This window comes from Macaca fascicularis, chromosome 19, assembly GCF_037993035.2.
Source record: "Macaca fascicularis isolate 582-1 chromosome 19, T2T-MFA8v1.1".
NCBI classification, from domain to species: Eukaryota; Metazoa; Chordata; class Mammalia; order Primates; family Cercopithecidae; genus Macaca; species Macaca fascicularis.
Genome location: NC_088393.1, coordinates 54,648,687 through 54,665,541, shown reverse-complemented (window position 1 = coordinate 54,665,541; position 16,855 = coordinate 54,648,687). Strand labels below are relative to the sequence as shown.

Below are 16,855 nucleotides of genomic sequence, written 5' to 3'. Positions count from 1 at the left end.
ATTGTGACGCGTAGAGGGGCGAGGCCAGGGCCCCGAGGCAGTTGCTCGGAGTGGGCGTGGCGAGCGGAGTGAGTAGGCAGTTGCGAGCATGCGTCGTGTTGGGCGGTGCGGTTGCACGGCCGAGCGTCTCCGTCGGGGAGGTTATTCGCCAATAGGCGGCAGTTGCTCGGTCGCCGGGGGCGTGGCCATGCAGATAAGGCGCGGGTGGGCGGCCCAATGGGCGGGCGCCTATGCAGATGAGACGGTGACAGCCCGGCCAGCGGGCGGGCAGGCTGCTGGGGCGGGGAGGTGGGACCGGGAGAGGGGTGGCCGCGGGGCCCGGCCGGGCTGGGGCGGGGGGCTGCAGCCATGATCCGGGCCTTCTCGTTCCCGGTGAGCCCTGAGCGGGGACGGCTGCGGGGCTGGCTGGAGGGTAGCCTGGCCGGGCTCTGCGAGTTACACTGGCTCCGGGAGAGGCAGGAGTACCGCGTGCAGCAGGCGCTGCGGCTGGCCCAGCCCGGAATGGGGGGCGCCGAGGCCGAGGACGAGGAGGACGCTGATGAGGATGAAGATGCGGCGGCGGCGCGCCGGGCCGCAGCAGCCCTGGAGGAGCAGCTGGTAAGGGGCCGCCTGTCGGTCCGTCCCTCCACCCCCGTCTGTCTGTCTGTCTGCCTCAGTTGGATGCTCAGACACCCGGGCGGGGGGGGAGGGGGGGTTGGGGACCCGGGTAGGCAGGGAGTGAGAAAGGACAGGGGGTGGGGCTGGAGACCCCGGAGTTCCGGCGGCGGGCCGGACCTGGCCTCCCCGCCCCTAAATCGGGGGAGGGGAAACTGCATCGCCCCCACTGGGGCCTCGTGAGAAACAGGCCCCATCCGTTACACCCCTTCCCCAAAGATAATCCTTCTGGGCGCCAAGTATGTGCCAAACCCGGGACCGGGTACTTTGCAGGCGTTGTCTTCTTGCAGCTTGGGAAACAGGGGGTGATAGTCCCCATTTAACATAGAGAGAAATTGAGGCTCAGAGAGAGCAAGCGACTCACCCAAGGTCACACAGCCAGGCTCCAAACATGCCCTTATCTGGGCCCCGCCACAGGGCTCCATCTTCCCTAAGTCCTGGTGTGCTTGGAGATCTCTGGAGAGGGCGGGGTGGGAGGAGGGGAATCTGAGGGCCTCCAGAGGGAGGGACCACTGCTGAGAGAAAGCTCACAGTCCCTGAGGACCCCCCACTGGGCTCTTGACCCTTTGATGACGCTTCCCTTGCTTCCTAGCTGGCCCCAGCTCTCCTTGACCCAAGGGGAGGCAGGTCGAGGCAGCGCCTGGGGGAGACTTCTGGCCTCTGGGTGTTCTCATGGTGGAAGATGGACAGAGGTCTCCGGAATGACTTGAGGAGGCCCATGCCTCTCCCCTTTCTATGTCATTCCTTGAGTCTCCCGACCTCATGCCGGGGTTCTGTCACTGTCTCCGTCCTGCCACATCCCTGTGACTTTCTGTGTCTGCTTCTCTTTCTTCATCCTGTCTCTCTGTCTCTGTGATCTCGGCGTCCCTCTGCGTCTGTCTCCGTGGCCTTCCCTTCCTGCCTGTCTGCACCTCGCTCTCTTCTTCTTGCCCGACGTCCCAGGCTCAGTCTCTCTTCCCCTCCCCCCAGCCCGCACACCCTGGCTCCACCGCAGATCCCCATCCCCAAGCCTGTGTGTGGCCAGAGCTTCCCGTTTCGGGAAACCTGAGCCGAGGTGGCAGTGGAGGGGGCTCTCCCCGCCGCTGACCTCGACTGCCCTCTCCCCAGATGGGGACTGGGGAGGAAGACTGAAGCCAGACTCCCGGGGCTGCACGCCCGGCCCCTCCCCCTCTCAGGAGTGGGACCCCCCCCCTGCACATTCTTTTCTGGAAACAGAAACAGCTGTGGGAGTCCCCACCCCCTCCCAAAGTTAGAGACGGATTGTGGGGGCCTTCGCTAGCTCCCCCCACCCCAAGCTGGCTCGGCTTGGAAGGCGCTTTCCATCCTGACAAGGAGAAAGCGAGGCATGAGGATGGGGTAGCTGTGGGTAGCTGTGTCCTCTCCCGCTCTGCCCTTGGTCTCTCCCCTTTTCACCCTTCACCTTCCCCATCTCTGCCCTTCAGTCTCCCTCTCCTCGGTCCCTCTGTCCCCTCCTCCCCCCCAGCCCTCTGTCCTCCCGGCATGAGATGGTAGTGGAGAGGCCTGTCCCCCCCACCCCCCAGTCTCTAGGCAAAGCTTGTCCCAGCATCAGGGAGGAGGCGGTGGCAGGCGGGGGGAGGAGGAGGAGCAGTGAAGCGCTAAATATAAACTTCTCTAGTGCTGGGGGTTCCTGGGTCCCTCTGAAGAGCGGGTGAGGGCTTCTTCTGATCCCCCAGCCCTTGTCTTATGACTTACCCCCCACCCCCAGCCCCTGCCAGGAATACACTTCCTTCAAGGCAAGAAAGACTGAAGCCAGACTTGATTTCTTTCTAATAGGAATGATGGGAATACCAGGTAAAGATCAGGGGTGTTGCAGAGAAGAGAGGCAGGAATCCTGGGTGAGGACAGGGGCTCCCTGGGTCCTGCTTGTTCTCAAGAAGGAAAAAGGTCCTTTTCAGCAAGAAGAATTTAAGTCAGACTTGCGGAAGGACTTCCTAATAGAGATAAATGGGCATTGGATACCAATGAGGGGCACGTGAGGGGAGAAACAAGGGAAGTTTGGGCAAAGGGGTCTCCAGGGGTCCTAACCGAACTCTTATTAAGCCTGCAGAGAAAGGATGAGGGGCACCGTAGGGAGGCAGGGAGCCAGACTCAGGCCAAGGACTTTCTGATCTTTTAAAGATTCATCCTTTTGCAACTGGAAGGAAAGAGGCCAGACTTGCAAATAGAGGGGTGTAGACTTGGAATATTTTCGGGGGGGTGCCTAGGCGCTGGAGAGGATGAGGCATCTCCTGTCTCCTTAATTTCTGCTCTTCCTTGTAATGGAAGAACCGGAATTAGACTTGGCAGAACTTACCGAAAAGTCCATCCTTTCGCGTTTATCTATATATTTGTAAATGATATATTTATTTATTCATTTATTTTTAGAGACAAAGTCTCCCAGGCTGAAGTGCAGTGGCGCAATCATAGCTCACTGCAGCCTCTAACTCCTGGCCTCAAGCAGTCCTCCTGCCTCAGCCTCCCAAGAGGCTAGGACTACAGGTGCATGCCACCACACTTGGCTAATTTTTTTTTTTTTTTTTTTAAGATATGAGGTCTTGCTATGTTGTTCAGGCTGGTCTCCAACTCCTGGGCTCAAGCAAACCTCTTGCCTCAGCCTCTCACAGCACTAGGATTGCAGGTGTGAGCTACTGTACCTGGCCTTTATTTGTTAATTGAGACAGAATCTTGCTGTGTCACCCAGGCTGGAGTGCAATGGCATGATCTCAGCTCACTGCAACGTCCACCTCCTAGGTTCAAGTGATTCTCGGCCCACTGCAACCTCCACCTCCTGGATTCAAGCGATTCTCCTGTCTCAAGCTCCCAAGGAGCTGGAATTACAGGCATGCACCATCACCCCTGGCTAATTTTTGTATTTTTAGTAGAGATGGGTTTTCACCATGTTGGCCAGGCTGGTCTTGAATTCCTGGCCTCAAGTGATCCTCCCACCTTGGCCTCGCAAAGTTGTTGGGATTACAGGCATGAGCCACTGTGCCTGACTCCTACATTTATTTTTAATTAAACAATGGAAACATTTTCTATTTTCCTTATAAGAAATTCATAGCCTTCCTGTAATCATACAAACTGGCATTTATTATGTGTCAAAAGAAACTCATTTAATCCTCACAATAACCTCCAGGAGATGGTGTGCTATGATGCCCAGTTATAGATAAGGAAACTGAAGCCCAGAGAGGTAAAGCCACCCACCCAAGGTCACACAGCTGGGGAGCAGCAGAGCTTAATGTGATGCCAAGTCATGCCTCCTTAAACATTTCCTTCTACCATCCAGTCCCCCCATTCCTCCCTGGAGCCCCTAAATCCAATCTTTCCTCTGAGGTCACCATCATTGTCACCTTACTGTCACCTCCCAGACCTCTTCCAACATATCTCCTAACAGAAACTGTTTAGATACCCAAAAATATGGAGCTTTTGTCAAAGCTTTGCATTTTACAAATTCTAGTTTCTTGGGTGAGGTCCCAGAGACTATGCCAGTCAAAGTGTGGCCCCCTGGCCAGCAGTACCACATCACAAGGAACTTGTTAGCCATATAACTACTTGGGCCCGACTGCAGGCTGAAATCGAAAGCTCTGGGAATGGGACTCAGTCATTTGGGTTTTCACAAGCCCTCCAGGTAATTCTGAGTCACTCCTATATATATTCTGCACTTTTCTCTTTCTGCTCAATGCTATATCTTGGTAATGATTCTATATAGAAATTTGACAGGCCGGGCGCGGTGGCTCCAGCCTGTAATCCCAGCACTTTGGGAGGCCGAGACGGGCGGATCACGAGGTCAGGAGATCGAGACCATCCTGGCTAACACCGTGAAACCCCGTCTCTACTAAAAAATACAAAAAACTAGCCGGGCGAGGTGGCGGGCGCCTGTAGTCCCAGCTACTCGGGAGGCTGAGGCAGGAGAATGGCGTAAACCTGGGAGGCGGAGCTTGCAGTGAGCTGAGATCCGGCCACTGCACTCCAGCCTGGGCAACAGAGCGAGACTCCGTCTCAAAAAAAAAAAAAAAAAAAAAGAAATTTGACTCATTCCATTTCAACAGCTGTATAGTATTCCATTGTATCCATTCATTCCTTCATCTAATAGTTCTTTTTAAAAAATAGACAGCTGGGTGCAGTGGCTCATGCCTGTAATCCCAGCGCTTCAAGAGACCAAGGCGGGAGGACTGCTTGAGCCCAGGAGTTTGAGACAAGCCTGTGCAACACAGGGAGACCCTGTCTCTCCAAAAAAATACAAAAACTAGCGGGGCGTGGTGGCACGCGCCTGTAGTCCCAGCTACTTGGGAGGCTGAGGTAGTAGGATCACCTGAGCCCAGGAGGTGAAGTTTGCAGTGAGCCGTAATTGTGCCACTGCAGTCCAGCCTGGTGAGACAGTGAGATCTTGTCTCAAAAATAAAATAAAAAATACCAGGCACAGTGGCTCACGCATGTAATCCCAGCACTTTGGGAGGCTGAGGTAGGCGGATGACTTGTGGTCAGGAGTTCGAGACCAACCTGGCCAACATGATGAAACCCTGTCTCTACTAAAAATACAAAAATTAGCCAAGTGAGGTGGGACATGCTTGTAATCCCAGCTACTTGGGAGGCTGAGGCAAAAAAAAAAAAAAATCACTTGAACCTGGGAGGCGGAGGCTGCACCACTGCACTCCAGCCTGGGCAGCAGAGCTAGATTCTGTCTCAAAAATAAATAAATAAATAAATTTCATATATATATATATGGGGAGAGAGACTGGGTCTCACTATGTCGCCTAGGCTGGTCTCGAACTCTTGGCCTCAAGCGATCCTCCCACCTTGGCACTCCCAGAGTGCTGGAATGACAGGCATAAGCCACCACACCCAGCCCATTAAGTATTTCCTGAGCACCCACTTTGTGCCAGGCACAGTTCTAGGCACTGGGTGGGGGTACACCTGTGAGCAAAACAGACAGAAATCTCTGCATTCCTAGGGCTGACATTCTAGTCAGAGATTCAACAAACGAATGACACTTTGATGTATTATTTTATTTTATTTTAATTGTTTTTGGAGACGAAGTCTCATTGTTGCCCAGGCTGGAGTGCAGTGGTGTGATCTCGGCTCACTGCGAGCTCCGCCTCCCTGGTTCAGGCAATTCTCCTGCTTCAGCCTCCTGGGTAGCTGGGATTACAGGCGCGCACCACCACACCCGGCTATTTTTTGTATTTTTAGTAGAGACAGGGTTTCACCATGTTGGTCAGGCTGGTCTTGAACTCCTGAAATCAAGTGATCCTCCCTGCCTCGGCCTCCCAATGTGCTGGGATTACAGGCGTGAGCCACCAAGCCCGGCCCAATGTATAATTTTAAATCAAGAGGTCATTCCTGATACGTAGAAAAACCTCGAAAAGCAGGGCAACAGGGTGCACAATGACAGGGGAGCTATTTTGGAAAGGTGTCAGAGAAGAGATCGGGTCACCAAAGACCTGAATGAAGCAAGGAAGGTATGTGGGGGAAACATTCTCCCGAGGTAGGCGCATCCGTGGTATGTTCGAGGGACGGTGGCGAGGCCAGGCGTGGCTAGAGGGGAGTGAGTATTGCCAGTGATTTGTGGGGGACATGACATGGGGGACATGGGCGGTCTGACAGATTTTTTTAGCTACTTCCTGATGCCGCACAATTCGGCTGCTTTTTTGAGTTCCGCTCAAAGATGACTTCACCGTGAGCGTCTCAACATGCCCAGGGCAGGAGCCCAAAGTAGAACGATTTGTTGACCTTCCTCGAGTAAACAGGCCCAGATGGGGGCTTCTGTTCTCGGGGGAGGGGAGAGGCTGGGCCCTGGAGAGACTGGGACTGGGGGGGGGGGTTGTGGCTGCCGGGGAGCCGGCCAGTCTTTCTGCCCTAAATAGGCAGGGCTGGGTGCCTGCCCTCCTAAACCCTCCTCCCTACTTCCCTCCCTCCTGCCGTCCAGACAAGCCGCTTTTGTCTGAGGGTCAGCCGTCAGCCTGAGGCTGCCTGCTGCTACCCAGCCTCACTCAGACCCATGTGAGGCTTCTTCTGCCTCTGACCCTCTCTTTTCTAAAATGAGGTTAAGTCCTAATGTCCTGGAGACCCCATCCGTGTTGCTTCAGCCCTTACGCCACCTCTTGTCACGGTCACTCCCCTAAAAGGGCTTTCACCTTCATTAATTCACATCTGATGAGAAGTGCTCTTTTCCCCAGCAAGAAGCACCCGGGGTAGACTAATGGAAATTTCTTTTCCTTTTTTTCTTTTTTTTTTTAGACAGAGTCTGACTCTGTTGCCTAGGCTGGAGTGCAATGGCGCAATCTCGGCTCACTGCAACCTCTGCCTTCTGTGTTCAAGCAATCCTCCCATGTCAGCCTCTCAAGTAGCTGGGACTACAGGTGCAAACCACCATGCCCCGCTAGTTTTTGTATTTTTAGTGGAGACGAGGTTTCACCATATTGGCCAGTCTGGTTCCAACTCCAGATCTCATGTGATCCGCCCGCCTCAGCCTCCCAAAGTGCTGGGATTACAGGCGTGAGCCCCTGCGCCCGGCCTGACTCCTGGAAATTTCTTATGGCGATAAGGAACGGTAGACCCACTGGAGCTTCCTGGTGGGAGTGGACCAAAGGCAGAAGGAGGATGTGGTCTCTGGGGCAAAGGAACGCGCTGGGGATGGCTGCTGCAGTACCAGTAAGGCTAGACTCCCAGGACTGTCTAGGAGGCTTGGAGGTTCTTTCTGAAGGGAGAGCAAAGAGGTATAGTGGTCAGTCTGTTTTATCCATATTGGGGAAAGAGGCAATCTGCAGCAGGAGGGACTTAAGGAAGACTCACAAAAGGACCTTCTGTTGGTGATAAGGGGCAATGGGTGTAGCTGAAAAAAAAGGTCAAAGACAGGGAAAGCCTGGGCGAAGTGGCTCACACCTGTAATCCTGGGACTTTGGGAGGCCGAGGCGGGTGGATCACCTGAGATCAGTTCAAGACCAGCCTGGGCAACATGGTGAAACCCTACCTCTACTGAAAACACAAAAATTATCTGGGCATGGTGGTGGGCGCCTGTAATCCCAGCTACTCAGGAGGCTGAGGTGGGAGGATTGCCTGATGCCGGGAGGTAGAGGCTGTGGTGAGCTGGGATCATGCCACTGCCCTCCAGCCTGGGCGACAGAGTGAGACCCTGTCTCAAAATAAATAAATAAGTAAACAAACAAACAAATAAAGTAAAAAAAGAAAAACTTGGAGAAGAAGGCAGACCTATGACTAAGGGATCTGGGGGTCATGGACACCACCTTTTAGTAGTAAACTGTCCTTACAACAATCCCTCAAGTTAGACTCAAGGAGGGACATTCTAATCGGGGTTGAGGGGCTCTGAGCACAAATTGGAGGGAGCAACTGGTAAAGAGAGGGCAAGAGATGGGGGTTTTCTGAGGCCTCATCACACCTAAGAGGGAATGAGATGAGGCTGCAGCATGAAGGACTGGAGTTAGACAGTCAGAAGGACTTTCTAATGGGGATGAAGGGACGGAGATCTTGAGGGGTTCCTGGGATTCAGGTACTGCTTTTATCCTTTTGAAGCAAGAGCCTCATTGTCAAAGTGAAACTCTGCCCATAAGCTCATGGAATAGGGGACCAGTTGGCAGAGGACTGGGGGCCTTCTGACCATCCTTCTCTCCCTATACCTTCAGGAGGCCCTGCCTGGGCTCGTCTGGGACCTGGGCCAGCAGCTGGGAGACCTGAGCCTGGAGTCTGGGGGCCTGGAACAGGAGAGCGGGCGCAGCTCGGGTGAGCATGGATAGAGGGGTAGGGTCTGCCTGGGATGCCTCCATGTTCCCTGTATCCCTATTTCTCAGGCCCATGCCTCTCCCCATGCCATCTCCTCCTTTCCCCAGCCCTGGTTTTCCCACCCAAACCCCCTGAAGTCTCTGCTTCTCTCGGAAATTCAGGCTTCTATGAAGATCCCAGCTCCACGGGAGGTCCAGATTCACCACCCTCAACCTTCTGTGGGGACAGTGGCTTCTCTGGATCCAGCTCCTATGGTCGCCTAGGTCCCTCTGAGCCCCGGGGTATCTATGCCAGCGAGAGGCCCAAGTCCCTAGGTAAGGTGGGTGAGGGTGGGACCCTGGGACCAGGGAAAGGACAGTAAGAGTACGGTTGTGGGCCCAGACTTCCGAATCGGGCCTGGATTCCAATTCCTGGTGCGACATTTCCTTTTCACATGATTATGAGCAGGTCTCTTATTTCTGGGCCTCTGTGTTTCCATCTGTTAAAATGAAATATGGCTGGGTGTGGTGGTTCACGCCTGTAATCCCAGCACTTTGGGAGGTGGGCAGATCACTTGAGGCCAGGAGATCCAGACAACCTGGCCAACAGAGTGAAACCCCGTCTATATAAAAATTAGCTGGGCGTGGTAGCGAACACCTGTAATTCCAGTGACTTGGGAGGCTGAGGTGGGAGGATCGCTTGAACCTGGGAGGTGGAGGTTGCAGTGAGCCAAGATTGCGCCACTGCCCTCCAGTCTGGGTGACAGAGCAAGAGTCTGTCTCAAAATAAGTAAATAAATAGGCTGGGCACACTGGCTCTTGTCCGTAATCCCAACACTTTGGGAGGCCAAAGCAGGTGGACCATCTGAGGTCAGGAGTTCGAGACCAACCTGACCAATATGGTAAAACCCTGTCTCTACTAAAACTACAAAAATTAGCTGGGCGTGATGGCCTGTGCCTGTAGTCCCAGATACTCTGAAGGCTGAGACTGGAGAATTGCTTGAACCCGGAAGTGGAGGTTGCAGTGAGCCAAGATGGAGCCACCGCACTCTAGCCAGGGTGACAGAGTGAGACTCCGTCTCAAAAATATTATAAATAAATAAATAAAATAAATAAATTAAATGGGATAATAACAGTGCCTCAATAGCCAGGCATTGTGGCATATGCCTGTAGTCCCAGTTACTTGTGAGGCTGAGGCAGGAGAATTGCTAGAACCTGGGAGGCAGACGTTGCAGTGAGCTGAGATGGTGTCACTGCACTCCAGCCTGGGTGACAGAGCAAGACTCTGCCTCAAAAAAAAAAAAAAAAAAAACCAACCAAACACACACACACACACACACACACACACACACACAGTGCCCGCCCCAAGGGGATATTTTTGAATATTCAGTGAGCCTCTGCTCTAAGGCATTGGACTTGGAGCATGGCAGTCACTGGTAAACAGGAACTGCTGTCTTTCATTCATACAAGTAAGTTTTTGAGCCTCCACTATGTGCTATCTAGCAGTATCCAAGGAGCAATGAACAAAATGAACACTAATGAACAAAACAGGCAAATCCCTGCCCTCAGGAAACTGCCAGCCTATCGGAGGAATAAATAAAATACAGGATAAATGGCCGGGCGTGGTAGCTCACACCTGTAATCCCAGCACTTTGGGAGGCCGAGGTGGGTGGATCACGAGGTCAGGAGATCCAGACTAGCCTGACCAACATGGTGAAACCCCGTCCCTACAAAAAATACAAAAATTAGCTGGGCGTGGTGGTGGGCGCCTGTAATCCCAGCTACTCAGGAGGTTGAGGCAGGAGAACTGTTTGAACCCAGGCGGCAGAGGTTGCAGTGAGCTGAGATCATGCCACTGCACTCCAGCCTGGGCGACAAAGTGAGACCTCGTCTTAAAAAAAAAAAAAAAAAAAAAAAGGGTTAATAAGCAAAATATCTAGGGTACGAGATAATGCCATGTGCTATGACAAGAAATAAGCCCGGGAAAGGGACTCAGAAGTGTCCCTTTGAGTTTGGGGAAGGAAGTGCAATTTTAGAAAATAAGGCCAGGGAGGGCCTCGCTGAGACTGTAACATTTGAGTTGTGCCCTGAACTAAGTGAGGGAGTGGACCTAACAGATATCCAGGAGGAAGGGCATTCCGGGAATCTGGAATCTGGAATGGGAAGCACAAAGGCTCTGAGGCCAGAATGTGACTGGTGCGTGATTTCAGGAGGCCAATGTGGCTGGAGTCCTATAAATAAGAGGAGAAGGGTCAGCCCGGTGGCTCATGCCTATAATCCCAGCACTTTAGGAGGCTGAGGCAGGAGGATTATTTGAGCCTGGGAGTTGGGAGACCAGCCTGGGCAACACAGTGAGACCCCATCCCCCCAAAAATGAGCAGGGCATGGTGGTGTGTTCTTGTAGTCCCAGCTGCTCAGGAAGATAAGGCGGCAGGATCCCTTGAGCCCAGGTGATGGAGACTGCAGTGAGCTATGATCACGCCACTGCACTCCAGCCTGGGTGACAAGAGCAAGCAAGAACCTGTCAAAAAAGAAAGAAAGGAAAGAGAAGGAAGGAAGGAAGGAGGGAGGGAGGCAGGGAGGGAGGGAGGGAGGCAGGGAGGGAGGGAGGGAGGGAGGAAGGAAAGAAAGAGAAAGAAAGAAAGAAAGAAAAAGAAAGAAAGAAAGAAAGAAAGAAAGAAAGAAAGAAAGAAAAAGAGAGAGAGAGAGAAAGAAAGAAAGAAAGAAAGAAAGAAAGAAAGAAAGAAAGAAAGAAAGAAAGAAAGAAAGAAAGAAAGAAAGAAAAGAAAGAAAGAAAGAAAGAAAGAAAGAGTAAGATGTTGTGAGAGTGGGAGAGGCAGAGTCATTGTCTGGACAAGTCACGCAGGGTCTTGTAGGACCCTGTAAAGATTTTATTATGAATTTTACAGGAAGGAAGGTGTGAGAGCAGGGTTTTTGCTGAGATGGGCATGGAAGGGAGGGAGGCAACCCCCCCCTTCCAGGCTGGATGGGAAATGGGAAAGGACTTTGAGAGCCCCTCCACTCTCTTCCTTTTTTTTTTTTCTTTTGGCGTTCCTTCCCTAGGAGACGCCAGTCCCAGCGCTCCGGAGATGGTGGGCGCGCGGGCAGCAGTGCCGCGGTCCTTCTCAGCGCCCTACCCGACGGCAGGGGGGTCCGCCGGCCCGGAGGCCTGCTCCTCGGCGGAGCGGCGGGCCCGCGCCGGGCCCTTTCTGACGCCCAGCCCCCTGCACGCCGTGGCTATGCGCAGCCCGCGACCCTGCAGCCGCCCTCCCACCGACTCGCCCGACGCGGGGGGCGCGGGGCGACCCCTGGACGGCTACATCTCAGCGCTCCTGCGCAGGCGCCGCCGCCGGGGGGCGGGCCAGCCCCGGACCAGTCCCGGGGGCGCGGACGGCGGCCCGCGGCGCCAGAACAGCGTGCGTCAGCGGCCGCCCGACGCGTCTCCGCCCCCCGGCAGCGCGCGGCCCGCGCGGGAGCCTTCGGTGGAGCGCGTCGGGGGCCACCCCACCAGCCCTGCCCCCTTGAGCCGCGCCTGGGCGTCGTCGTGGGAGTCGGAGGCTGCACCCGAGCCGGCTGCGCCTCCCGCTGCCCCCTCGCCCCCCGACAGCCCGGCCGAGGGCCGCTTGGTGAAGGCGCAGTACATCCCGGGCGCCCAGGCGGCCACCCGAGGCCTCCCCGGTCGCGCCGCCCGCCGCAAACCACCGCCACTGACCCGCGGCCGCAGCGTGGAGCAGTCACCGCCCCGGGAGCGTCCCCGGGCCGCCGGCCGCCGTGGACGCATGACGGAGGCCTCGGGCCGCCGGGGCTCGCCCAGGGCCCGCAAGGCCTCGCGCTCTCAGTCCGAGACCAGCCTGCTGGGCCGCGCCTCCGCGGTCCCGTCCGGGCCCCCCAAGTACCCCACGGCGGAGCGGGAAGAGCCTCGGCCGCCACGGCCACGCCGCGGCCCAGCGCCCACGCTGGCGGCCCAGGCCGCAGGGTCCTGCCGTCGCTGGCGCTCCACTGCGGAGATCGACGCTGCTGATGGGCGCCGCGTGCGGCCCCGAGCCCCGGCGGCGCGTGTTCCCGGCCCCGGCCCGTCCCCGTCAGCTCCCCAGCGTCGTCTGCTCTACGGCTGCGCGGGCAGCGACTCAGAGTGCTCGGCCGGGCGCCTGGGGCCCCTGGGACGCCGGGGGCCTCCGGGAGGCGTCGGCGGGGGTTACGGGGAGAGCGAATCGAGCGCCAGCGAGGGAGAGTCACCTGCCTTCAGCTCTGCCTCCAGCGACTCAGACGGCAGCGGTGGCCTCGTGTGGCCGCAGCAGCTGGTGGCGGCCACTGCGGCCTCCGGGCCCGGGGGCGGAGCAGGTGCAGGGGCGCCCGCCGGCCCCGCCAAAGTCTTCGTGAAGATCAAGGCTTCCCACGCGCTCAAGAAAAAGATACTGCGTTTCCGTTCGGGTTCTCTCAAGGTCATGACTACAGTGTGAGTTTGGGGATTTGCTTGGGCTCCCCCTTCATGGCCTCTGCACCTCCACACTCTCAACCACTGACCCTTCCACATCTACCTTCCAAAGACCATCGTTTTCTCTGCTTCCAAAGACCCCCCTCACTCTCCCCACTCCTAGCAGTCTTGGTTGAAAAGGCTCCCCCACCACTAGCGAGAGGAATGGGGAGGAGCCCTGTTTGACCCAGTTCAGCTTCTAGCTTGGAAGTCCTTGGGCAAGACAGTTCCCCTTCTCTGGGCGTCACTTTTCTCATCTGTACAGTAAGTGTCCATGTATGCAAAAGGGGTAATTTGGTTTGAATTTCCCCGTTTTAGTTTAGAAGCCTAGTCTCTTTGTTCCCCTTCACCACTCTCTCTCTCATTCCTGATGAGCCCTCTCATTCCTCCTTTCCTTGCCCAGCTATGGCCCCCTCTCATTCACAAAGTGCCCCCTCCATGTCCCTGGACCTTTAAGATATCCCCTTGGCACCCTGGTCAGAGACTCTGTGTCTGACTCAGGTGGTTCCTGCAGAGTGCCCTGGGAAGGGAAGGAGCACTGATTTGGGGGTTTTGAGGGTCAAGTAGGGGTTGGCAACACCTGGAAAGAAGGACTCTTTCACCTCGATTCCTGGACAATTATGGAGGATTCGGAGGTAGAAGAGGGGAAGGAAGATGGTTTCTATCTCATACCCCCCACTCCCTGTAAGAGGGAATGGGGGAAGCCTGATGACCCTCAGCTGTTCCAATCTAGTATTTTTTTTTCTTTTTTAAAATTACTGTATTTATTATGACGATGGTGACTCCCCAGTGCAAAGGGGGGCCAGATTCTGTGTGTTTCTCTAACCTCTTTGTAAATAAATGCACAGTGTTACATATATGGTGGACTCTCATTGAATGATTAACTGGGAGAAATGCTCTTTTTCCTTTGGACTAACATTTATTGAGCAACTTCTGTTTGCTGTGGATATGGCAGTTTCCAGGGAGGCCCCAGGGTGAATCTCAGCATCATCTTCCTACCATTGGCTATTTTACATCAAGGAATCTAGCCTTTGATTGGGTTATGTTTGGTCATAAATATGATTTCAGGCGGGATATGACGGCTCATGCCTGTAATCCCAGCACTTTGGGAAGTGGAGGTAGGGGGATCGCTTGAGCCCAGGAGTTCAAGACCAGCTTGGGAAACATGGTAAAACCCCATCTCTACAGAAAATACAAAAATTAGCCAGGCATGGTAGGTCATTCTTGTAGTCCCAACTACTCAGGAGGCTGAGGTGGGAGAATCACTTGAGACTGGGAGGCCTAGGCTGCAGTGAGCCATGATTGTGCCACTGCACGCCAGCCTGGATGACAAGACTGTTTCAAAAAACAAAAGGCCGGGCGCGGTGGCTCAAGCCTGTAATCCCAGCACTTTGGGAGGCCGAGACGGGCGGATCACGAGGTCAGGAGATCGAGACCATCCTGGCTAACACGGTGAAACCCCGTCTCTGCTAAAAAATACAAAAAACTAGCCGGGCGCGGTGGCGGGCGCCTGTAGTCCCAACTACTCGGGAGGCTGAGGCAGGAGAATGGCGTGAACCCGGGAGGCGGAGCTTGCAGTGAGCTGAGATCCGGCCACTGCACTCCAGCCTGGGCGGCAGAGCCAGACTCTGTCTCAAAAAAAAAAAAAAGGCCGGGCGCGGTGGCTCACGCCTGTAATCCCAGCACTTTGGGAGGCCGAGGCGGGCGGATCACGAGGTCAGGAGATCGAGACCATCCTGGCTAACACGGTGAAACCCCGTCTCTACTAAAAATACAAAACACTAGCCGGGCGTGGTGGCAGCGCCTGTAGTCCCAGCTACTCGGGAGGCTGAGGCAGGAGAATGGCGTGAACCCGGGAGGCGGAGCTTGCAGTGAGCTGAGATCGCACCACTGCACTCCAGCTTGGGCGACAGAGCGAGACTCCGTCTCAAAAAAAAAAAAACCAAACAAAAAATATGGTTTCCCAAAAATGGGAACAGAATAGGAGACAGTCCCTAAATCCCCTCTCTCACAGTTATCATAATCAGCTGTTTATGTGCATCCTCCCATGTTTCTTTATGTGTTTGCATACATATATGAATCTAAATAACTATATAAATATATATGTATGAATATACATATAGTTATATATGTAATATATGTGTGAAATTGTATATTTACATAAATTGAACTATATGTATGCAGTGTTTATCACTGTGTGAAATCATCTGTGCCTGGAGATTTCTTTATGGGGAGGGTTTAAATTAAGGATTGAATTTCTTTGATAGTTACAGTACTATTTAGGTTTTCTATTTTTTCTTGTGTCAGTTTTGCTAGGCCCTATTCATCTAAGAATTTGTCCATTTTGTCTAAATCTACTTATTTTTTCTTTTATTTTTTGAGATGGGGTCTTGCTGTATTACCCAGGCTGGTGAGCAGTGGTGTGATCGTGACTCACTGCAGCATCAACCCCTCAGGCTCAAACAGTCCTCCCACTTCAGCCTCCTGAGTAGCTGGGACCACAGGTACTTACCACCCTGCCCAGCTATTTTTAAACTTTTTGTAGAGATAGGGTCTCCAGGCCGGGCGCGGTGGCTCAAGCCTGTAATCCCAGCACTTTGGGAGGCCGAGACGGGCAGATCACGAGGTCAGGAGATCGAGACCATCCTGGCTAACACGGTGAAACCCCGTCTCTACTAAAAAATACAAAAAACTAGCCGGGCGAGGTGGCGGGCGCCTGTAGTCCCAGCTACTCGGGAGGCTGAGGCAGGAGAATGGCGTAAACCCGGGAGGCGGAGCTTGCAGTGAGCCGAGATCGCGCCACTGCACTCCAGCCTGGGTGACAGAGCCAGACTCTGTCTCAAAAAAAAAAAAAAAAAGAGAGGGTCTCCTTATGTTGCCCAGGCTGGTCTTGAACTTGTAGGCTGAAGTGATCCTCCTGCCTTGGCCTCCCAAAATGTTAGGATTACAGATGTGAGCCACCGTGTCTGGCTCATTTCATCTAAATTTAGGTAACATTATCCTATCACTATATTATTATTGATAGGTGCATATAAGACTATTATGGCTAGGCGAAGTGGCTCATACCTGTAATCCCAGCACCCTGGGAGGCCGAGGCAGGTGAATCACCTGAGGTCAGGAGATCGAGACCAGCCTGGCCAACATGGCAAAACCCTGTCTCTACTAAAAATACAAAAATGAACCGGGCGTGGTGGCATGTGCCTATAGTCCCAGCTACTCGGAAGGCTGAGACAGAAGAATCGCTTGAACCTGGGACGTGTAGGTTGTAGCGATTGCACTCCAGCCTGGGTGACAGAGTGAGACTCCATCTCAAAAGAAAAAAAAAGAATAAAATTACAAACTCCCCTCCTTCACCACCCCACCCAATCCCCTCATATCTCTGCTCAGTTTTTCCCTATAGTCATCACATTTAGCAAACTATAGAATGTATATATTATGGTACCACCACCACCACCCCTGCCCCCAGCTTCCCTCCATTATGGGGATTCTCATAATCTAACCCTATATTTCAGCTCTCCAATTATTTTGCTATTGTGAATCTTGCTACAGTAATATCCTTATATTTGCCTCTTTGTGCATATCTGTGTGTATTTTTGTAGGACCCATTCCTAGAAATAGAGTTGCTTGGTCATTAACAGTATGCCCATGTAAGAACTTTTAATGGAAACTGCCACACTTCCTTCCATTAGCACTGCCCCCAACTGACATTTCTAACAGCAGTTTTTCAGATGTCTGTTTTCTACCCCTTCACCAAACGATAGATGCTATTGATCATTTTCATTTTGCAAATCTTATGGGGAGAAACTGTGTTCTGTTTTAATTAGCACATTTCCTCCCTTTTCCTTGATGTAACACATAGTTTTGTGTGCTTATTGGCTCTTGTATTTCCTCTTATGTGAATTGCCTTTTTACTCCCTTCCTTCTTTACTTCCTTCCTTCCTTCCTTCCTTCCTTCCTTCTTTCCTTCCTTCCTTCCTTCCTTATTTTTTATTATTATTTTTGAGACAGGGTC

The 16,855-nt window shown here is 53.6% G+C and overlaps 1 protein-coding gene across 1 annotated transcript; it reads left to right on the top strand.

Annotated features, from left to right (window-relative positions):
• The first annotated feature begins 234 nt into the window (after window positions 1-234).
• DACT3 (dishevelled binding antagonist of beta catenin 3) lies at window positions 235-13,700 on the top strand. Its single transcript, XM_045379937.2, has 4 exons — window positions 235-597; window positions 8,295-8,391; window positions 8,553-8,705; window positions 11,433-13,700. The coding sequence occupies exons 1-4, from the start codon at window positions 349-351 to the stop codon at window positions 12,827-12,829; spliced, it is 1,896 nt and encodes a 631-aa protein (XP_045235872.1). The 5' UTR covers window positions 235-348; the 3' UTR covers window positions 12,830-13,700.
• Window positions 13,701-16,855: the final 3,155 nt, after the last annotated feature.